Genomic DNA, 24174 nt, shown 5'->3' with positions numbered 1-24174 from the left:
ACAACCGGGCATGATTGGGAGTCCCATAGGGTGGTGCCCATAGGGTGGTGCCCATAGGGTGGTGCCCATAGGGTGGTGCCCATAGGGTGGTGCACAATTGGCCCAGCGTCGTCCGGGCTTGGCCGGTGAAAGCCTGTCATTGTAAATAAGAATTTGTTCTTAACTGACTTGTCTAGTTAAATAAAGGCTAAAAATAAAATAAAAAATATCATGATTGAATAGATAGTGAATGAAGAGAAGAGGGGAAGTTAAGCGAGGAACAGCTACTGAAGTCAGTTGAAGTGTTTCGATGGTGGCTGTGAGTCACTCCTTTATGAATCAGACAGTTTTGGGGTTTCCTGCATGACTTTGACCAGACCGCACAGAGAGAACGTCCCCTATTTCCTCTATAGTACACTACTTTTGACTTGACCTTTTTCCAAAAACAGTCAACTATATAGGGAATAGGGTGAAATTTGGGACAGGCCTCACGTCCCAGGGACTTCACCGCTGGGTCTGTTCTCTGGACTGGGTCTATCTGGGTAGGATGACATGGTTAGGGAGGCAGCCTCCTGCGAGGCTAGCTGGGTAGGATGACATGGTTAGGGAGGCAGCCTCCTGCGAGGCTAGCTGGGTAGGATGACATGGTTAGGGAGGCAGCCTCCTGCGAGGCTAGCTGGGTAGGATGACATGGTTAGGGAGGCAGAAAACAGAGAGAAGGAGGAAAAGCCCAGGGCAGAGTTCCCCCTAGAGCAGAGAAGGAGAAAATATCTTTCATTGAACAGTGGGAAAGAAAGGAGAGGAAGGCATGTGCAGCTGGGATTCTTGGAGGTTTCAGTCTAAGACAATAGAGACTAGAGAGAGGACAGATATTAACAGGACAATGGAGTGGAGTGTGGCTGAGGAGACGAGTCAGACTATATATAGAACTAGAGGAGACGAGCCAGACTATATAGAACTAGAGGAGACGAGCCAGACTATATAGAACTAGAGGAGACGAGCCAGACTATATAGAACTAGAGGAGACGAGCCAGACTATATAGAACTAGAGGAGACGAGCCAGACTATATAGAACTAGAGGAGACGAGCCAGACTATATAGAACTAGAGGAGACGAGCCAGACTATATAGAACTAGAGGAGACGAGTCAGACTATATATAGAACTAGAGGAGACGAGCCAGACTATATAGAACTAGAGGAGACGAGTCAGACTATATATAGAACTAGAGGAGACGAGCCAGACTATATAGAACTAGAGGAGACGAGCCAGACTATATAGAACTAGAGGAGACGAGCCAGACTATATAGAACTAGAGGAGACGAGCCAGACTATATAGAACTAGAGGAGACGAGTCAGACTATATATAGAACTAGAGGAGACGAGCCAGACTATATAGAACTAGAGGAGACGAGTCAGACTATATATAGAACTAGAGGAGACGAGCCAGACTATATAGAACTAGAGGAGACGAGTCAGACTATATATAGAACTAGAGGAGACGAGCCAGACTATATAGAACTAGAGGAGACGAGCCAGACTATATAGAACTAGAGGAGACGAGCCAGACTATATAGAACTAGAGGAGACGAGCCAGACTATATAGAACTAGAGGAGACGAGCCAGACTATATAGAACTAGAGGAGACGAGCCAGACTATATAGAACTAGAGGAGACGAGCCAGACTATATAGAACTAGAGGAGACGAGCCAGACTATATAGAACTAGAGGAGACGAGCCAGACTATATAGAACTAGAGGAGACTATATAGAACTAGAGGAGACCAGACTATATAGAACTAGAGGAGACAGTCAGACTATATAGAACTAGAGGAGACAAGTCAGACTATATAGAACTAGAGGAGACGAGTCAGACTATATAGAACTAGAGGAGACGAGCCAGACTATATAGAACTAGAGGAGACGAGCCAGACTATATAGAACTAGAGGAGAGGAGTCAGACTATATAGAACTAGAGGAGAGGAGTCAGACTATATAGAACTAGAGGAGACGAGTCAGACTATATAGAACTAGAGGAGACGAGCCAGACTATATAGAACTAGAGGAGACGAGTCAGACTATATAGAACTAGAGGAGACGAGTCAGACTATATAGAACTAGCGGAGACGAGTCAGACTATATAGAACTAGAGGAGAGGAGTCAGACTATATAGAACTAGAGGAGACGAGTCAGACTATATAGAACTAGAGGAGACGAGCCAGACTATATAGAACTAGAGGAGACGAGTCAGACTATATAGAACTAGAGGAGACGAGTCAGACTATATAGAACTAGCGGAGACGAGTCAGACTATATAGAACTAGAGGAGAGGAGTCAGACTATATAGAACTAGAGGAGACGAGTCAGACTATATAGAACTAGAGGAGATGCTGACTGACGGCTCCCTTGGCTCAAAGGGAATTCCCCTGTCTGTCTGTCAGGCATCTGTCCACTTCAGTCCTTGTGTGTGTGTGTGTCCACTATAGCTCTATTTAATCCTCTGAATCCTCACCACAGTGTTCCACTGGCAATATTATCATGCTAACATCTCTGACTCCTCACCACAGTGTTCCACTGGCCACATCACCATGCTAACTTACATCTCTGACTCCTCTCCATACTGGCCACATTACCATGCTAACTAACACCTCTGACTCCTCACCACAGCATTCCTCTGGCCACATTACCATGCTAACTAACACCTCTGACTCCTCACCACAGTGTTCCACTGGCCACATTACCATGCTAACTAACACCTCTGACTCCTCACCACAGTGTTCCACTGGCCATATTATCATGCTAATTAACACCTCTGACTCCTCACCACAGTGTTCCACTGGCCATATTATCATGCTAACTAACACCTCTGACTCCTCACCACAGTGTTCCACTGGCCATATTACCATGCTAACTAACATCTCTGACTCCTCACCACAGTGTTCCACTGGCCATATTACCATGCTAACTAACATCTCTGACTCCTCACCACAGTGTTCCACTGGCCATATTATCATGCTAACTAACACCTCTGACTCCTCACCACAGTGTTCCACTGGCCATATTATCATGCTAACTAACACCTCTGACTCCTCACCACAGTGTTCCACTGGCCATATTACCATGCTAACTAACATCTCTGACTCCTCACCACAGTGTTCCACTGGCCATATTATCATGCTAACTAACACCTCTGACTCCTCACCACAGTGTTCCACTGGCCATATTATCATGCTAACTAACACCTCTGACTCCTCACCACAGTGTTCCACTGGCCATATTACCATGCTAACTAACACCTCTGACTCCTCACCACAGTGTTCCACTGGCCATATTATCATGCTAACTAACACCTCTGACTCCTCACCACAGTGTTCCACTGGCCATATTACCATGCTAACTAACACCTCTGACTCCTCACCACAGTGTTCCACTGGCCACATTATCACTCACAATAGGTGGAATACCCCAGGGTTCCTGTCCCACAACACCTGCAGATATAACACATAGTATATATTATTGATGATGACAGGCATAGCTGTGTCGTAGAAAGAGGTTTTTCTCTGCCTGCCCTTGGGTTCTATAGTGTGTGTATGTCAACTTTGACTCCCCTGGGGGTTAAGAGCATGATCTTGTAAGGCCCTTGTAAGTGTCTTTGCAGAACCAGTAGAACCAAGTACTGAACATGTAGAACAAGGACAAGGATCCATTCAAGGGACAGACAGACACACAGACAATCACTCCTTACTGGACCCAGAGCTGGTCGTTCGCTGGTCAAGTTCAATAGACGGACTGACTGAATAACTGCCACTGAATGACTGTAACTGAATGACTGCCACTGAATGACTGCCACTGAATGACTGCCACTGAATGACTGCCACTGAATGACTGCCACTGAATGACTGCCACTGAATGACTGTAACTGAATGACTGTAACTGAATGACTGCCACTGAATGACTGCCACTGAATGACTGCCACTGAATGACTGCCACTGAATGACTGTAACTGAATGACTGCCACTGAATGACTGTAACTGAATGACTGCCACTGAATGACTGTAACTGAATGACTGCCACTGAATGACTGTAACTGAATGACTGCCACTGAATGACTGCCACTGAATGACTGTAACTGAATGACTGCCACTGAATGACTGCCACTGAATGACTGCCACTGAATGACTGCCACTGAATGACTGCCACTGAATGACTGTAACTGAATGACTGCCACTGAATGACTGTAACTGAATGACTGCCACTGAATGACTGCCACTGAATGACTGTAACTGAATGACTGCAACTGAATGACTGCCACTGAATGACTGTAACTGAATGACTGCCACTGAATGACTGCCACTGAATGACTGCCACTGAATGACTAACTGAATGACTGCCACTGAATGACTGCCACTGAATGACTGCCACTGAATGACTGCCACTGAATGACTGCCACTGAATGACTGCCACTGAATGACTGCCACTGAATGACTGCCACTGAATGACTGCCACGTCATGGGCACTACAGATCTGAGTGTGTGTGGACACTTAGCCAACAGGACATGTGATTAATAATCACTTCATAGTAATACGAGTCAGTAATAAGGGTTTAGTAGTTCATTGATGTTTCCAATGTCTGAAGTTTATGACTATATTATATAATCATTCAGCTATAAAAACACCAAGGGGAGTCAGACTTATGTTTCAGTGTCTGTTGCTGAATGCGTAAATCTAAACAAGAGAGCGTGAGAGTGTTTGTGAGAGAGAGACACGAGAGAGAGAGAGAGACGAGAGAGAGGGGGGGTTCTTTATGGAACAGGAATCAGATGTACGTGTCAGTCTGTCTCTCCATGGTCATTATCAGAGCTGCCGTGGTAATACCTAGTTTGTTTTAGCTCCCTGGAAAATGAATCATACAGTGTTTGAAGCTGCTGCCTCCCTCTCTCTCCCTCTTCCCCCTTCCATCTCTCCCTCTCTCTCTTTTTGTCTCTCTCTCTCCCTCTTCCCCCCTCCATCTCTCTCCCTCTTCCCCCTCCATCTCTCTCTCTCTCCCCTCTCTCTTTTTGTCTCTCTCTCTCCCTCCTCCCCCTTCCATCTCTCTCCCCTCTCTCTCTCTGTCTTTCTCTCTCTCTCTCTCTCTCTCTCTCTCTCTCTCTCATCTCTCTCTCTCTCTCTCTGCCTCTCTTTCTCTCTCTCTCTCTCTCTCTCTCTCTCTCTTTTCGCCCTCTTTCTCTCTCTCTCTCTGCCTCTCTGCCTCTCTCTTGCCCTCTCTCTCTCTCTCTGCCTCTTTCTCTCTCTCGCCCTCTCTCTCTGCCTCTCTCTCTCTCACCCTCTCTCTATCTCTCTATCTCTCTCTCCCTCCTCTCGCTCTCTGCCTCTCTTTCTCTCTCTCTCTCTCTCTCTCTCTCTCTCTCTCTCTATCAATTCAATTCAAGGGCTTTATTGGCATGGGAAACATGTGTTAACATTGCCAAAGCAAGTGAGGTAGGTCTCTCTCTTTCTCTCTGTTACTTTCTTATACTTTCAAACTCTTCCTCCATATTTTATGTTTGTTTCTGTTTTACACTGCCCCCCTCTCTTTCTCCATCACTCTCTCTGACTGAATCTTCCAGATCTTGGTTCTGGATGAGCTCCACCTCAGGCCTGTGGTCAGTGAACCGTGCCCAGGAAACCAGGCCTGCCTCCTGGACAGCCATGAAAGAGAGGCAGGCTGTTTCACCGTGGCCCTGCATCTCTTTAGGTTGACCACAGTACCGGGGCTGGTCTAGCCTAGGCGTGAACTAGCCTGGTCCCAGATATGTTGGTGCTGTCTTTCCAACTACTGGCCATTCATGAGTTGGCAAGACAGCACAAACAGATCTGGAACCAGGCTAGAATCCTGTCTCTAATTTGTAGGCAGTAATGCTAGTAGTCTTGCATTGCCTAATGGGGCTGTGCTCTGCTCTGCTCTCAGGCTCTGGTGATGGAAGGTGTAGGACAGAGTCCGTTGACATGTATAGAATGGAATGTATCATTACTGAATACCAGCCAGCCAGCCAGTCAGTCAGTCAGCTAGACACTGAGACACAGCCCAGCCAGCAGGTCAGTCAGTCAGCCAGTCAGAGACAGCATAGCCAGCGATAGAGTCAGTTCCTCTCCTTCCCTCCCCTAGCTCCCTGGTGTTTTAACTGGATCTGATGTGAGAGTAGTAGTCGTCTTATAGAGGAGTAATAATATATAACTCCTCTATGTGAGTATTATAACTCCTCTATGTAGTGTATATAACTCTTCTGTGTAGTATTATAACTCCTCTATGTTGTATTATTACTCCTCTATAAGACGACTACTACTCTCACATCAGATCCAGTCATGAAGCTTTTCCAGTCTCAGCCTCTCTAGGATCAGAAGGACTCTACTACATAGAGGAGTTATAATACTACATAGAGGAGTTATGTACACGACATAGGGGAGTTATATACACTACATAGAGTTATAATACTACATAGAGGAGTTATTTACACGACATAGAGGAGTTATAATACTACATAGAGTTATAATGCTACATAGAGGAGTTATAATACTACATAGAGGAGTTATGTACATGACATAGGGGAGTTATATACACTACATAGAGTTATAATACTACATAGAGGAGTTATAATACTAAATAGAGGAGTTATTTACATGACATAGAGGAGTTATAATACTACATAGAGGAGTTATATACACTACATAGAGGAGTTATGTTACTACGTAGGGTTATAATACTATATAGAGGTGTTATAATACTACATAGAGTTCAAATTCTACATAGAGGAGTTACAATACTACATAGAGTTATAATACTATATAGAGGAGTTATAAACACTACATAGAAGATCAATTACACATATCCCTTGCTGCTACGTCTCCTATTGGTGGCATCACTATTAGATCACTTGGGGTTAATTTCAGCAGGAACAGGGGGTTCATCTCAGCAGGGACGGGGGTTCATATCAGCAGGGACAGGGGGTTCATCTCAGCAGGGACAGGGGGATTAATCTCAGCAGGGACAGGGGTTCATCTCAGCAGGGACAGGGGGTTAATCTCAGCAGGGACAGGGGGATTAATCTCAGCAGGGACAGGGGTTCATCTCAGCAGGGACAGGGGTTCATCTCAGCAGGGACAGGGGTTCATCTCAGCAGGGACGGGGGTTCATATCAGCAGGGACAGGGGTTAATCTCAGCAGGGACGGGGTTCATCTCAGCAGGGACAGGGGGTTCATCTCAGCAGGGACAGGGGGTTCATCTCAGCAGGGACGGGGGTTCATATCAGCAGGGACAGGGGGTTCATCTCAGCAGGGACAGGGGGTTAATCTCAGCAGGGACAGGGGTTAATCTCAGCAGGGACAGGGGGAGACCGAGGAGAGAGAGTTTCCTCTGTCGGCTAGCATGCCATTAAGAAAATGTACTGTACACAGTTTTCAAGGCTGGGGCTATTTCCTGTCTCACTCATTGTTTTGGGGTTGATGGAGTGCATCCTGCTAACCTGTATATTCCTATTAGAGACTAGCTTTGATACACTCTCTGTCTCCCACATGACACACTATTCCATATGTAGTGCACTAGTTTTGACCAGGGCCTATAGGGAGTCCCATAGGGCTCCAGTCGAAGGTAGTCTATTTATAGGGAATAGGGTGCCATTTTGGGACGGAACCAGGCTCTGATATGTAAAGTAGTGTTAGGATACAATGGAGTCAGACATGTTTTTTAGGGCAAAGCCTCTTTTCCCTCCAAGCCAGCCATGTATTTATTCTGGGCCTCCCTCTGAGACATTTGGAGAGAAGAAGAAAAAATGAAAACGTGATTGCGTTGGAAGGGTTGGTTGGTTTTCCGGGGTTGGGACTGGGAGAAGTAGCAGAGCAGGGGCACTGCTGTGTGTTTTATGTGGTGTGTTGAGACCTGCCAGGTCCTGCTGTCAGCCAGCAACTCTCTCTACCTCTCTCTCTCCATCCACCAAAATGGCCGCTCTAGTTGTCTCTCTGAGGAGAGACTGCTGAGGATTATGGGATTAGTCTTGGTTTGTGTTGGAGGCCTTCCCCTTCAGTTCTCAGGACTAGTCGTACTCTCTGTTAGAGGGCTGTTAAGACGTGATGTGTGGCTATACTTCTGTCTCTTCCTGGTGGTATGGTATATTTTATGTTATTTCACCAGAAAGACAAGCAGTGAGATGGCCAAAAGTATGTGGACACCTGCTCGTCAAACATCTCATTCCAAAATCATAGACATTAATATGGAGTTGGTCCCCCCTTTGCTGCTATAACAGCCTCCACTCTTCTGGGAAGGCTTTCCACTAGATGTTGGAACATTGCTGTGGGGACTTGCTTCCATTCAGCCACAAGAGCATTAGTGAGGTCGGGCACTGATGTTGGGTCAATTAGGCCTGGCTCACAGTCGGCGTTCCAATTCATCCCAAAGGTGTTCGATGGGGTTGAGGTCAGGGCCCTGTGCAGGCCAGTCAAGTCCTTCCACACCGATCTCAGCAAACCATTTCTGTATGGACCTCGCTTTGTGCACGGGGGCATTCTCATGCTGAAACAGGAAAGGGCCTTCCCCAAACTGTTGCCACAAAGCGTTACGATTTCCGTTCCCTGGAACTAAGGGTAGGCCCAGTAAGGCCATTCTACTGGCAATGTTTGTCTATGGAGATTGCATGGCAGTGTGCTCGATTTTACACACCTGTCAGCAATTGGTGTGGCTGAAATAGCCGAATCCACTTATTTGAAGGGGTGTCCACATACTGCTGTAAATATAGTGTAGGTAGTGAGTTAGCAGTAGTGTCTGTGGATCTGTGAGGTTAGTGCTCCTGGCTAGCTGTTTGAACTGACTGAAAGACTCCCAGACCTCAGTGGTCCAGTGGGTCTTCATTTAGCCTGTGTGATTGACAGCTCTCACAGCTGCTCTCTGCTCAAACTGTGGTTGGTCTCTCATTCTAACACACTGTATTTTACTCTGTATTTTACTCTGTCTCTCTCCTCTTCTCTCACACTCCCTCCTTCTTTCTGTTCAGATTCTCCAGACTCGGGGCCTTCATCCACAGAGACTGGAGGAACTACCTACTCGGCCCCTGTGGGGCTCTCAGGTAAGACGCAAGGCCATGGTTTTAATTTATCTCTCTCACTCTTTCTGTTGCTCTCTCTTTCTGTCTCCCACCCTCCCTCTGTCATGATGCTCTGGCTAGCTGGAGGGGCCACCACCCTCCCTCTGTCATGATGCTCTGGCTAGCTGGAGGGGCCACCACCCTCCCTCTGTCATGATGCTCTGGCTAGCTGGAGGGGCCACCACCCTCCCTCTGTCATGATGCTCTGGCTAGCTGGAGGGGCCCCCACCCTCCCATGGTCATGATCTCTGGCCTCTTCTTCCCCTAGCTGTAATAAAGGAAGGAAGGCGTGTTCTAGAGGTCCACATGAATTCCTCCTCTTCTCCTCTCCTTCTGTTTCCTATCTGTTTTGTTTGATGTAATCCAAACAGAAAACGTTGTTTGCTTCAGGGAGCACCGGCTAGTTTGTGTTTTGCCTTGGATGAGGATCCGAGCTAAGACGTTTCCACGTGTTTCTTGTGAGGCGGTAATCATGTCATCAGTGGATGACAATGGGCCAAGCCATCTAAAGCTGGATGAAGCGCTGTCATTACTGTGCCCTCCAAGGGAACATGAACACCAACATGCTGTAAAGGCTGTCTGTTAGATGGTTGGTAAAGGTTGTCTGTTAGATGGTTGGTAAAGGTTGTCTGTTAGATGGTTGGTAAAGGTTGTCTGTTAGATGGTTGGTAAAGGTTGTCTGTTAGATGGTTGGTAAAGGTTGTCTGTTAGATGGTTGGTAAAGGTTGCCTGTTAGATGGTTGGTAAAGGTTGTCTGTTAGATGGTTGGTAAAGGTTGTCTGTTAGATGGTTGGTAAAGGTTGCCTGTTAGATGGTTGTTAAAGGTTGCCTGTTAGATGGTTGGTAAAGGTTGCCTGTTAGATGGTTGGTAAAGGTTGTCTATTAGATGGTTGGTAAAGTTTGTCTGTTAGATGGTTGGTAAAGGTTGTCTGTTAGATGGTTGGTAAAGGTTGCCTGTTAGATGGTTGGTAAAGGTTGTCTGTTAGATGGTTGGTAAAGGTTGCCTGTTAGATGGTTGGTAAAGGTTGTCTGTTAGATGGTTGGTAAAGGTTGTCTGTTAGATGGTTGGTAAAGGTTGTCTGTTAGATGGTTGGTAAAGGTTGCCTGTTAGATGGTTGGTAAAGGTTGCCTGTTAGATGGTTGGTAAAGGTTGCCTGTTAGATGGTTGGCAAAGGTTGCCTGTTAGATGGTTGGTAAAGGTTGTCTGTTAGATGGTTGGTAAAGGTTGTCTGTTAGATGGTTGGTAAAGGTTGTCTGTTAGATGGTTGGTAAAGGTTGTCTGTTAGATGGTTGGTAAAGGTTGTCTGTTAGATGGTTGGTAAAGGTTGTCTGTTAGATGGTTGGTAAAGGCTGTATGTTTAGGGCCAAATAAAATGATAGTTTGTTCAGTATTTATCTTTCCAATTATTATTATTATTTTTTGTTTTCTCGTGATTCGGTTGGGTCTAATTGCGTTGCTGTCCTGGGGCTCTGTGGGGTGTGTTTGTGTTTGTGAACAGAGCCCCAGGACCAGCTTTCTTAGGGGACTCTTCTCCAGGTTCATCTCTCTGTGGTTGATGGCTTTGTTATGGAAGGTTTGGGAATCGCTTCCTTTAAGGTGGTTGTAGAAATTAATGTCTCTCTCTCTCTCTCTCTCTGTCTCTCTCTGTCTCTCTCTCTCTCTCTCTCTCTCTCTCTCTGTCTCTCTCTCTCTCTCTTTCTTCTCTTCCCCCTCTCTCTCTCTCTCTCTCTCTCTCTCTCTCTCTCTCTCTCTCAATTCAATTCAATTCAAGGGGCTTTATTGGCATGGCAAACATGTGTTAACATTGCCAAAGCAAGTGATGTAGATAATATACAAAAGTGAAATAAACAATAAAAATTAACAGTAAACATTACACATACAGAAGTTTCAAAACAATAAAGACATTACAAATGTCATATTATATATATATATATATATATATATATATATATATATATATATATATATATATATATATATATATATGTGTATATATGTGTGTATATACAGTGTTGTAACAATGTACAAATCGTTAAAAAACACAAGGGAAAATAAATAAGCATAAATATGGGTTGTATTTACAATGGTGTTTGTTCTTCACTGGTTGCCCTTTTCTTGTGGCAACAGGTCACAAATCTTGCTGCTGTGATGGCACACTGTGGAATTTCACCCAGTAGATATGAGAGTTTATCAAAATTGGATTTGTTTTCGAATTCTTTGTGGATCTGTGTAATCTGAGGGAAATATGTCTCTCTAATATGGTCATACATTGGGCAGGAGGTTAGGAAGTGCAGCTCAGTTTCCACCTCATTTTGTGGGCAGTGAGCACATAGCCTGTCTTCTCTTGAGAGTCAGGTATGCCTACGGCGGCCTTTCTCAATAGCAAGGCTATTCTCACTGAGTCTGTACATAGTCAAAGCTTTCCTTAAGTTTGGGTCAGTCACAGTGGTCAGGTATTCTGCCGCTGGGTTCTCTCTGTGTAGGGCCAAATAGCATTCTAGTTCGCTCTGTTTTTTTGTTCATTCTTTCCAATGTGTCAAGTAATTATCTTTTTGTTTTATCATGATTTGGTTGGGTCTAATTGTGCTGCTGTCCTGGGGCTCTGTGGGGTGTGTTTGTGTTTGTGAACAGAGCCCCAGGACCAGCTTGCTTCGGGGACTCTTCTCCAGGTTCATCTCTCTGTAGGTGATGGCTTTGTTATTGAAGGTTTGGGAATCGCTTCCTTTTAGGTGGTTGTAGAATTTAACGGCACTTTTCTGGATTTTGATAATTAGTGGGTATCGACCTAATTCTGCTCTGCATACATTATTTGGTGTTCTACGTTGTACACAGAGGATATTTTTGCAGAATTCTGCATGCGGAGTCTCAATTTAGTGTTTGTCCTATTTTGTGAAGTCTTGGTTGGTGAGAGGACCCCAGACCTCACAACCATAAAGGGCAATGGGTTCTATGACTGATTCAAGTATTTTTAGCCAGATCCTAATTGGTATGTTGAAATTTATGTTCCTTTTGATGGCATAGAATGCCCTTCTTGCCTTGTCTCTCAGATCGTTCCCAGCTTTGTGGAAGTTACCTGTGGCGCTGATGTTTAGGCCGTGGTATGTATAGTTTTTTGTGTGCTCTGAGGCAACGGTGTCTAGATGGAATTTGTATTTGTGGTCCTGGTGACTGGACCTTTTTTGGAACACCATTATTTTGGTCTTACTGAGATTTACTGTCAGGGCCCAGGTCTGTCAGGGTCTGTCAGGGCCCAGGTCTGACCGAACCTGTGCATAAGATCTAGGTGCTGCTGTAGGCCCTCCTTGGTTGGTGACAGAAGCACCAGGTCATCAGCAAACAGCAGACATTTGACTTCGGATTCTAGTAGGGTGAGGCCGGTTGCTCTCTCTCTCTCTCTCTCTCTCTCTCTCTCTCTCTCTCTCTCTCTCTCTCTTTCTGCCTCTTGCCTTCTCTCTCTCTCTCTCTGCCTCTTGCCTTCTCTCTCTCTCTCCCTCTTGCCTCTCTCTCTCTCTCTCTCTCTTGCCTTCTCTCTCTCTCTCTCTCTTGCTCTCTCTCTCTCTCTCTCTCTCTCTCTCTCTCTCTCTCTCTCTCTCTCTCTCTCTCTTGCCTCTCTCTTGCCTTCTCTCTCTCTCTCTCTCTCTCTCTCTCTCTCTCTCTCTTTCTCTCATGACAGAGAATTTAAAGGGTTTTTCATGTTGGGGTGCTGATGGGGGGGGGTGGTCTCCAGATAGAGTGTTTTTAGATTGGGGACTGAGATGGGCTGGCTGGGTGTATAAACAGAGGGTTTTTCATGGAGTGCATGGAGGTTTTAGCCTGTGGTCACAGTGTGTATCAGGCAGGATGGAGAGATCAGTTGTTTCTGAAGTAGTGAAGTGGCTGATGGGTGTCTTCCTCTCCTCTCATTCTGTTTGTTTCATGGTTCTTTTGTATGCGGGATGAAAATCCACCATTTAGGAGCCAGCAGTGCTCAACCTAAAGACTGCAGGCATCAGGCATTAACCCAACGCAGCCCGTCTGCCTGACTCCATCCTCTGCCTCCTGCTTGACTAAATCCTCGGCCTCCTGCCTTACTCCAGCCTCTGCCTCCTGCCTTACTCCAGCCTCAGCCTCCTGCCTTACTCCAGCCTCAGCCTCCTGCCTGACTCCAGCCTCAGCCTCCTGCCTGACTCCAGCCTCAGCCTCCTGCCTGACTCCAGCCTCAGCCTCCTGCCTGACTCAAGCCTCAGCCTCCTGCCTGACTCAAGCCTCAGCCTCCTGCCTGACTCCTCAGTGTCTGAAGTCCTGCAGCATTAACTAAACACATTTTAGAACCCCAGTGTAAACTGGGAATGAAGTCTAACTAGCTACCCCGCTCTTTCTCCCTCCCTCCTCTTCTTCTCCTCCCTCTGGCATGCACCCCCTCCCCTGTTTTCCTTCCTGGCTGTACCAATACAAGACGGCCAGCCCTGGTGAATGGTGCTTAGTGAGGGGAGGGAGGGAGGGGAGGGAGGGGAGGGAGGGAGGGAGGGAGGGAGGGGGAGGGGAGGGAGGGAGGGAGGGAGGGAGGGAGGGAGGGAAGGGCCCGGGCGCCTGGAGCCAAGGACTTGATTTCTCTGGCATGGGAAGAAAACTGTACACCCTCCGGGGCTCTCACAAAAGAAACATTGCCTCCCCAGGAGGCTCCATGTTGACCTTTTAATTCACTCACTCTGCCCTTTTTATGTTGCTCCCCAGACATATTTACAGAAGATAGGGAGGAGGGTACAGCTGCTATAAACACATGTACTACTTGAAATAATTAAAACTATCAATACAAGGAGGACTAGAGCAGAAAATAACATCTCCAAATCTCTCTCTGTCTCTCTCTCTCTGTCTCTCTGTCTCGCTGTCTCTATCTCTCTATGTCTCTCTCTCTGTCTCTGTCTCTCTGTGTGTCTCTCTCTCCCTGTGTGTCTCTCTTTCTCTCTGTCTCTCTCTCTGTCTCTCTCTCTGTCTCTGTCTCTCTCTCTCTGTCTCTCTGTCTCTCTCTCTCTCTCTCTCTGTGATCTGATCATGGTCTTTGGTCAAGATTATATGTTGAGACAGACTAGTGCTTTGGTCCGGATTATCTGGTGGGAGGAAGACACTCTAGTTACTGTAACTGGTCTGCTCTGGATACGATTATAATCTGGTGAAAGGCTCTTCCTCGCCCCTGTCCCCGGCCCCATCCTTGGCCTTCTGTTGTCCTGGAAAGCAGGGTTGGTCACAAATGCAAACTAGGCTGCCTACACTGCAAACTAGGCTGCATGTGTAGTGGAGCAGAGGGACGAGATGGCCTGATCGGCTTAGACTGTTGGCCAGGACTGGATCTAGAGCTAAAGACAATGGCTGGGGACGAGGTTTAGGCCTCAGGGTTTGAGCCAGTGCTGGAGCTGGCGTTTAGGCATCAGGGTTTGAGCCAGGACTGGAGGCCTCAGGGTTTGAGCCAGGGCTGGAGCTGGGGTTTAGGCATCAGGGTTTGAGCCAGGGCTGGAGCTGCGTGGCTGGGGTAGAGGCTGTGGGGCTGAGGTAGAGGCTGTCTGGCTGGGGTAGAGGCTGTGGGGCTGGGATAGAGGCTGTGGGCAGGGGTAGAGGCTGTGGGGCTGGATTAGGGGCTGTGGGGTTGGGGTAGGAGCTGTGGGGCAGGGATAGAGACTGTGGGGCTGGGTTAGGGGCTGTGGGCTGGGGTAGGAGCTGTGGGGCAGGGATAGAGGCTGTGGGGCTGGGGTAGAGGCTGTAGGGCTGGGGTAGAGACTGTGGGGCTGGGGTAGAGGCCGTGGGGCTGGGGTAGGAGCTGTGGGGCAGGGGTAGAGGCTGTGGGGCTGGAGTAGAGGCTGTGGGGCTGGGGTAGAGGCTGTGGGGCTGTGGGGCTGGGGTAGGAGTTGTGGGGCAGGGGTAGAGGCTGTGGAGTTGGTGGGGTGAAAAGGTATCTCTTGTGTCTCACGCTTGAGTCTGGGGTGGGGGCGCTAGGGTCAGAGCGGGATTAGGTGTTGTATCTGAGTCCCTGTGCGTGCGAGTAGTGGTGGGGGTTGGGTTCAAAGCTGGAGGTGGCATGCCTGGTTGGTTGGTGCCGGCTAGGAGTGAGTAACAGGATCCCTTTGGCTCACTGCTCTGCTGTGGTGGTGCTGAGCTGACAGGTACGCTGCGTGTGACAGGCCCTCAGACGATGGTATAGAATGACCCACACAGGGACTGGCTGGCTCCCTGACTCGCTGGCTGGCTGGCTGGCTGGCTGACTCGCTGACTGGCTGGCTCCCTGACTCGCTGGCTGGCTGGCTGGCTCCCTGACTCGCTGGCTGACTGGCTGGCTGACTGGCGGGCTCCCTGACTCGCTGGCTGACTGACTGGCTGGCTGGCTGGCTCCCTGACTCGCTGGTTGGCTGACTGGCTGGCTCCCTGACTCGCTGGCTGGCTGGCTGGCTGGCTCGCTTGCTAACTGACTGGCTCGCTGGCTGGCTGGCTCCCTGACTCGCTGGCTGACTGGCTGGCTCCCTGACTCGCTGACTGGCTCCCTGACTCGCTGGCTGACTGACTGGCTGGCTCCCTGACTCGCTGGCTGACTGGCTGGCTCCCTGACTCACTGGCTGACTGGCTGGCTCCCTGACTCGCTGGCTGGCTGGCTGGCTGGCTCGCTTGCTAACTGACTGGCTCGCTGGCTGGCTGGCTCCCTGACTCGCTGGCTGACTGGCTGGCTCCCTGACTCGCTGGCTGGCTGACTGGCTCCCTGACTCGCTGGCTGACTGACTGGCTGGCTCCCTGACTCGCTGGCTGACTGACTGGCTGGCTCCCTGACTCGCTGGTTGGCTGGCTGGCTCCCTGACTCGCTGGTTGGCTGACTGGCTGGCTCCCTGACTTTGCTGGCTGACTGACTGGCTGGCTCCCGGACTCGCTGACTGGCTGGCTCCCTGACTCGCTGGCTGGCTGGCTCGCTTGCTGACTGACTGGCTCGCTTGCTCACACACACAGACACACACACACACACAGAGACACTGGCTGGCTGGCTGGCTGGCTCACACACAGACACACACACACACACACACACACACACACACACACACACACACACACACACACACACACACAGACGCTGGCTGGCTGGCTGGCTGGCTGGCTGGCTGGCTGGCTGGCTGGCTCACACACACACACACACACACACACACACACACACACACACACTGGCTGGCGGCCTACTGTCACACAGGCGCAAGCCTAACTTTCTCTCCTCAGCAGGTTAAATTTAAGTTGGAGTGTATTATTAAAATGTTAGCTAGCTGACCCAGCCAGCCACCCTGAACCTGCTCAGTACAGCTAGCCTAGCTCAGTTGCTGGCTACTTAACGTAAGGTGTAGACTAGCTGGTTCTCTGGTAGCGTCTTCATGGTATGTCTTCTTCCTACTGTCAAGTAGCCTCTTGGTACTATGTTAGTACTTTGTAGTGTGGTACTACACTATTAAAAACACTACTCAGTCTGTACCTTTTCTCTTTCTGTCTTTACCTTCAATGTTTTAGTCTTACAGCGTACGCCTCTCTTCTTAGTTGAACACCCCATGCCACATCCTCAGTCTCTCTCTGGGTTGTGTCAGCTAGGTCATTATTGTCCCCTGGTCCCAGTGCTCTGAGAGGAGAGGTGGTTGGACCCTCCAGAGAACCATACCACGCTGCATCCCACTGCTGGCTTGCCTCTGAAGATATGCAGGGTTGGTCCATGTTGGTCCCTGGAGGCACCTTTTCCTCGGGTCTAAAAAAAATATATATCCCAATGCCCCAGGGCAGTGATTGGGGACATTGCCTTGTGTAGGGTGCCGTCTTTCAGATGGGACGTTAAATGGATGGGACTCTCTGTGGTCACTAAATATTCCATGCCACTTATCATAAGAGTAGGGGTGGTAACCCTGGTGTCCTGGATAAATTCCCAATCTGGCCCTCATACCATCATGGTCACATAATCATCCCCAGCTTCCAATTGGCTCATTCATCCTCCTTCCTCTTCCCTGTAACTATTCCCCAGGTCATTGCTGTAAATGAGAATGAGTTCTCAGTCAACTTCCCTGGTCAAATATTTAAAAAATAACCATTCTAGCAAAGCTGCCACTGTCTACAGTCCTGTCAGAGGAGGAAAGACAGTCTACAGTCTACAGTCTACAGTCTACAGTCCTATCAGAGGAGGAAAGACAGTCTACAGTCCTGTCAGAGGAGGAAAGACAGTCTACAGTCCTATCAGAGGAGGAAAGACAGTCTACAGTCTACAGTCTACTGTCTACAGTCCTATCAGAGGAGGAAAGACAGTCTACAGTCCTATCAGAGGAGGAAAGACAGTCTACAGTCCTGTCAGAGGACGATAAACAGTCTACAGTCCTATCAGAGGACGATAACAGTCTACAGTCCTATCAGAGGACGATAGACAGTCTACAGTCCTGTCAGAGGAGGAAAGACAGTCTACAGTCCTGTCAGAGGAGGAAAGACAGTCTACAGTCCTGTCAGAGGAGGAAAGACAGTCTACAGTCCTGTCAGAGGAGGAAAGACAGTCTACAGTCCTGTCAGAGGAGGAAAAACAGACAGTCTACAGTCCTATCAGAGGAGGAAAGACAGTCTACAGTCCTGTCAGAGGAGGATAGACAGTCTACAGTCCTATCAGAGGAGGAAAAACAGTCTACAGTCCTATCAGAGGAGGAAAAACAGTCTACAGTCCTGTCAGAGGAGGATAGACAGTCTACAGTCCTGTCAGAGGAGGAAAGACAGTCTACAGTCCTGTCAGAGGAGGATAGACAGTCTACAGTCCTGTCAGAGGAGGAAAGACAGTCTACAGTCCTGTCAGAGGAGGAAAGACAGTCTACAGTCCTGTCAGAGGAGGAAAGACAGTCTACAGTCCTGTCAGAGGAGTCTACAGTCTACAGTCCTATCAGAGGAGGAAAGACAGTCTACAGTCCTGTCAGAGGACGATAAACAGTCTACAGTCCTATCAGAGGAGGAAAACAGTCTACAGTCCTATCAGAGGACTAACAGTCTACAGTCCTATCAGAGGACGATAGACAGTCTACAGTCCTGTCAGAGGAGGAAAGACAGTCTACAGTCCTGTCAGAGGAGGAAAGACAGTCTACAGTCCTATCAGAGGAGGAAAGACAGTCTACAGTCTACAGTCTACAGTCTACAGTCCTATCAGAGGAGGAAAGACAGTCTACAGTCTACAGTCTACAGTCTACAGTCCTATCAGAGGAGGAAAGACAGTCTACAGTCCTGTCAGAGGACGATAAACAGTCTACAGTCCTATCAGAGGACGATAACAGTCTACAGTCCTATCAGAGGACGATAGACAGTCTACAGTCCTGTCAGAGGAGGATAGACAGTCTACAGTCCTGTCAGAGGAGGATAGACAGTCTACAGTCCTGTCAGAGGAGGAAAGACAGTCTACAGTCCTGTCAGAGGAGGAAAGACAGTCTACAGTCCTATCAGAGGAGGAAAAACAGTCTACAGTCCTGTCAGAGGAGGATAGACAGTCTACAGTCCTGTCAGAGGAGGATAGACAGTCTACAGTCCTGTCAGAGGAGGAAAGACAGTCTACAGTCCTGTCAGAGGAGGATAGACAGTCTACAGTCCTGTCAGAGGAGGATAGACAGTCTACAGTCCTGTCAGAGGAGGATAGACAGTCTACAGTCCTGTCAGAGGAGGATAGACAGTCTACAGTCCTGTCAGAGGAGGATAGACAGAAATGACCCAGTGTTTGAGGAGAAGGCAATGAACAGGGAGGGTGACGACAATGGCCTCCTCAGAACAGAAAGCAAACATTGAAGAAAGTTAGTCAGTAGAAAGAGTGAGACAGTTAGGCTGAACTGAACTTCCAGTTCATCACAGTTTAGAGATCCTTGACTTGAGAGAGAGACACCCTTGAATTGAACTTTTACCTCAGAGTTTTACCTTTGGATATGCATGGTAGACTGTAGTGAGGGCTCAGGGTGGGCCCTGCCTGCCAGGGTTATGAAGCTGTGTAGGGTTCAGAGAGAGAGAGTTGGGCTGGGCCCTGCCTGCCTGCCAGGGTTATGAAGCTGTGTAGGGTTCAGAGAGAGAGAGAGTTGGGCTGGGCCCTGCCTGCCTGCCAGGGTTATGAAGCTGTGTAGGGTTCAGAGGGAGAGAGAGTTGGGCTGGGCCCTGCCTGCCTGCCAGGGTTATGAAGCTGTGTAGGGTTCAGAGAGAGAGAGTTGGGCTGGGCCCTGCCTGCCAGGGTTATGAAGCTGGTTCATTGTATGAAGATAATCAAAAGAGAGGGGAACATTCCTTTTCCCTGGTGTGTTTTTTCACCACTGCCACAGAGAGAGAGACATACAGGTGGAGAGAGAGAGAGAGAGAGAGAGACAGGTGGAGAGAGAGAGAGAGAGGTGGAGAGAGAGATACAGGTGGAGAGAGAGAGAGAGCCATACGGGTAGAGAGAGAGAGAGAGGTGGAGAGATAGAGAGAGAGACAGGTGGAGAGAGAGAGAGACATACAGGTAGAGAGAGAGAGGGAGGTGGAGAGATAGAGAGAGAGACAGGTGGAGAGAGAGAGAAGAGACATACGGGTAGAGAGAGAGAGGGAGGTGGAGAGACAGAGAGAGAGACAGGTGGAGAGAGAGAGAGAGAGACATATGGGTAGAAAGAGAGAGAGAGGTGGAGAGAGAGAGAGAGAGAGGTGGAGAGAGAGAGAGAGAGAGAGGTGGAGAGAGAGAGAGAGGTGGAGAGAGAGAGAGAGAGAGAGGTGGAGAGAGAGAGAGAAAGAGAGACAGGTGGAGAGAGAGAGAGAGAGAGACAGGTGGAGAGAGAGAGAGAGAGAGAGAGAGAGGTGGAGAGAGAGAGGAGAGAGAGAGAGAGAGAGACAGGTGGAGAGAGAGAGAGAGAGGTGGAGAGAGAGAGAGAGAGACAGGTGGAGAGAGAGAGAGAGAGAGGTGGAGAGAGAGAGAGAGAGAGAGAGAGAGAGAGGGTGGAGAGAGAGAGAGAGAGAGAGAGGGTGGAGAGAGAGAGAGAGAGAGGTGGAGAGGTGGAGAGAGAGAGAGAGGAGGTGGAGAGAGAGAGAGAGACAGGTGGAGAGAGAGAGAGAGTGGAGAGAGAGAGAGAGAGGTGGAGAGAGAGAGAGAGAGGTGGAGAGAGAGAGAGAGAGAGTGGAGAGAGAGAGAGAGAGGGTGGAGAGAGAGAGAGACAGGTGGAGAGAGAGAGAGAGAGAGGTGGAGAGAGAGAGAGAGAGGTGGAGAGAGAGAGAGACAGGTGGAGAGAGAGAGACAGGTGGAGAGAGAGACAGGTGGAGAGAGAGAGAGAGAGAGAGACAGGTGGAGAGAGAGAGAGAGAGAGAGGTGGAGAGAGAGAGAGAGAGAGAGAGGTGGAGAGAGAGAGAGGTGGAGAGAGAGAGAGAGAGAGAGGTGGAGAGAGAGAGAGAGAGAGAGAGAGAGAGAGAGAGAGAGAGGTGGAGAGAGAGAGAGAGGTGGAGAGAGAGAGAGAGGTGGAGAGAGAGAGAGAGAGAGAGAGAGAGAGAGAGAGGTGGAGAGAGAGGAGAGAGAGAGAGAGGTGGAGAGAGAGAGAGAGAAAGAGAGACAGGTGGAGAGAGAGAGAGAGAGGTGGAGAGAGAGAGAGACAGGTGGAGAGAGAGAGACAGGTGGAGAGAGAGACAGGTGGAGAGAGAGAGAGAGAGAGAGAGGTACAACGTGCTCTCTCTTCTTACTGCTATTTCCAATCCTAGCCAGCCTGACCATTCATGTGGAATCAGTTGGTGAAGTTGATTGGTTGCAGATAGAGGTCTGGGTAGGGAGACCAACACCCTTGCCTGCCTGAAACTCCATGTAACTCCCTGTAATGTGATGTTTCTGTCATCTCAGTCATATGTGACGGTCCTCAGCCCTATGCCCATGTCTCTAGGATGTGTCTCAAGGGAACTCATAGGTCTGCCCTAAGCCTAAACCACAAAAATGTACCACAGATAATATGTAATAATCCGTTCTGCTTTTAAAAACAACAACAACTATTTTTTTGGCTCCCAACCGGCCTGACTGGTTGCCTACAGGCCGTCAGCACTATGGTCGTTGCCGCAGCAGAGCAGCCTAGCGTCGGTTGCCGGGTTGGTTCCCACGGAGATCCCTGACATCCTGGATTTAGAACAATGCTGCTGGTTGTTCTGCCGGTGTTGCAGCCGCTACAGCATCGGCACACTCGCTACAGATACGGTAAAGAGGTCAATGGAACATGGAAAGATGCTGTGGGAGAAAGCAGATTTAGGCTACATTTAGGCTGTTACTAGTGTTTATTTCACTCTATGTTGTGGTAAAAATGTGAGCATAATGCTTGTATGGATGTCAGCCCCTAAACGACTTCAACTACCACCACCAATTTCTGTATGCTAGCTATGCTAACCAGGCTATACAAACAGCAGTCACTTCTTCTAAACCTGAAAAGGAACAGCTTCTAAATGTTATGCAGAGAAAACAGACAAATATATCCAAACCAGACTTCAGTAACCACATTGTGGTCCTGTTACAACACCTCAATCATGACGGATTGGACTAATATCCACGTTGTTAGATCAGACTGGTTGATTGTTAACCAATCCAGCATCCTCCTTCTATCCCCCCACGATCTCCGTTCCCATTGGCCTCTTTACCACATCATGGCTGCCTGGTATTGTGATGCTATCATTTCCATGGTAATGTAGAATGTTCATTCAGATGATGTTAACTGATGTGGCTCATGCAGTGGAATGTATTTATTGTAATGATGGCTACACTTCCTACTTTTACTTCCTGCATTGCTCCTATAGGTAAACTCGTAATGGCTGCCAGTCCACCCACTATACCATCACTGGCTTGAATGGTAATAACAAGCAGGCATTGAATATCCCTTTGAGCATGGTGAAGTTATTAATTACACTTTGGCTGGTGTGTCAATACACACAGTCACTACAAAGATAGTAGTCTCTGTCTGTCTCTCGCTATCGCTCTCTCTGTCTCTCTCGTCATTCTCTCTCTCTCTCTCTCTCTCTCTCTCTCTCTCTCTCTGTCTCTCATTCCTAGTCCTCCTCTCCTCCTTAGCCCCTTTCTCTCCCTCTCTCCCAGGCCAGTCCCAGTCCTCCTCTCCTCCCCAGCCCCTTTCTCTCCCTCTCTCCCAGGCCAGTCCTCCTCTCCTCCTCAGCCTCTTTCTCTCCCTCTCTCCCAGGCCAGTCCCAGTCCTCCTCTCCTCCCCAGCCCCTTTCTCTCCCTCTCTCCCAGGCCAGTCCCAGTCCTCCTCTCCTCCCCAGCCCCTTTCTCTCCCTCTCTCCCAGGCCAGTCCCAGTCCTCCCCTCCTCCTCTGTTGTGTTTAGACTGGCTAGAGTTTACCTTGGCTAATTGCTTGGGAGAGAATGCCTCTTGAAACTGTGCTGTCAGACAGAGAGGCTGATGCCCCAGGAAAAATACAACATTTATAGAAAGGTACTAACTCTCTGCTCTGCTCAACCCACCACGGCCACCCTGGGCACAAAGAGAGAGCTTCCACAGAGTGTGTGTGTGTGTTTGGCCAGTCTTCTGGCCTGTGAGTGTGAGATCCGTATTCTTTCAAGTCTCTGAATGATCATTGTTAAGTTCTGTAATAATGTCAGTCGGCTAGCTAGCGAGGCCATAACTTCCAGTGACTGTACTGACTCGAACGTTCAACAAATGGCCTTCTTTTAACAAGGGAGGGTTATTGGAAGTTCTCATGTCATTAGTCTACTAGGCTGTAGGGGATGTATCCTATAGCCAGGATAGTTGGTCACTGGTGTCGTTTAGGAGATATCATTTCATCCCCAAGCTTTGTCCTTACAAGAACTAAAAGGTAACTGGTGTTATCGGGTTTTATCGATTTTCTTATAAAGAAAGTACCAAATAGTTTTAAGATTTAAGACAACGTATGTTGCCTTTCCTTTCATTAAAAACAGTCCAACAGACAGAGGAACAGACTGACAGAGACAGAAGGGGTCAGGCAGCGAAATAGAAGAGAATAGAGAGAGCAAAAGGAATGTCTTGTCATGACCTCTGACCCTTGGAATAGCCTGAGTAGGGTATTGAGACTGACTGCCGGCCTCTCTCTCTCCCTTCCTCTCTCTCTCCCTCCCCCTGTGTCTGATGAAGACAAGAACCATTATGTGACTGTCTCTGTCTGCTCCGATAAAGAGAGAGAGAGACTGTACATAGCGCAACTTTCAGTGGGTTTAAGACCATCCAGCGGTCGGGAAGGCTGTATGGAGTGTTTATCCGGTTTACCCCCCCCCACCACCACATCTAAAACCAAAGTTAAGTCCCTGGCCAATAATATAACATTTGAAATGTCTATATCATTATTATTTTTTAATTGTGAGTTTAATGCTTACTGTTCATTTATTTCCCTTGTTTATTGTCTATTTCACTAGCGTTGGCAATTTAAACATGTGATTCCCATGCCTATAAAGCCCTCTTAAATAAGATAGACTCCCACAGTAACCTTTCTGACTTTCTAACAGGAAGGTGCTATTTGGGACAAAGTCAGGATCAATAAGAACTTATTCCCAGGTGTCTCCTCTGTATGTAATGTTGATAGTGTGAACTCACATTTGAAGGTTAAACAGTGAGCGAAAAAAAATCATTCTGTGACATCCAGGAATAGTAACGATCCGGAGTGTGGAGTCAGACACAAGTAATCATGAACTTTTCCAGACTGCTCTTCTCGCTGTCTCCAGTCCCCCCTCTCTCTCTCCCTCCAGTCCCCCCTCTCTCCCTCCAGTCCCCCCCCTCCAGTCCCCCTCTCTCTCTCCCTCCAGTCCCCCTCCAGTCCCCCTCTCTCTCTCCCCTCCAGTCCCCCTCTCTCTCTCCCTCCAGTCCCCCTCTCTCTCCAGTCCCCCCTCTCTTTCTCCCTCCAGTCCCCCTCTCTTTCTCCCTCCAGTCCCCCTCTCCCCCTCTCTCTCCCTCCAGTCCCCCTCTCTCTCTCCCTCCAGTCCCCCTCTCTCTCTCCCAGTCCCCTCCAGTCCCCCTCTCTCTCCCTCCAGTCCCCCTCTCTCCCAGTCCCCCTCTCTCCCTCAGTCCCCCTCTCTCTCTCCCTCCAGTCCCCCTCCAGTCCCCCTCTCTCTCTCCCTCCAGTCCCCTCTCTCTC

The 24174-nt window shown here is 48.6% G+C and overlaps 1 protein-coding gene across 1 annotated transcript in view; it reads left to right on the top strand.

Annotated features, from left to right (window-relative positions):
• Positions 1–24174, top strand: part of smad7 (SMAD family member 7) — a 60849-nt gene that overhangs the window by 5643 nt on the left and 31032 nt on the right. The window contains exon 3 of the mRNA XM_042326502.1: positions 8998–9069. Within this exon, the coding sequence (XP_042182436.1) occupies positions 8998–9069 (72 nt within the window). The remainder of the gene's footprint in view (positions 1–8997; positions 9070–24174) is intronic.

Source organism: Oncorhynchus tshawytscha, linkage group LG09, assembly GCF_018296145.1.
Source record: "Oncorhynchus tshawytscha isolate Ot180627B linkage group LG09, Otsh_v2.0, whole genome shotgun sequence".
Lineage (NCBI taxonomy): Eukaryota > Metazoa > Chordata > Actinopteri > Salmoniformes > Salmonidae > Oncorhynchus > Oncorhynchus tshawytscha.
The sequence above is the reverse complement of the archived record's forward strand: the minus strand, read 5'-3'. Positions and strand labels throughout refer to the sequence as shown.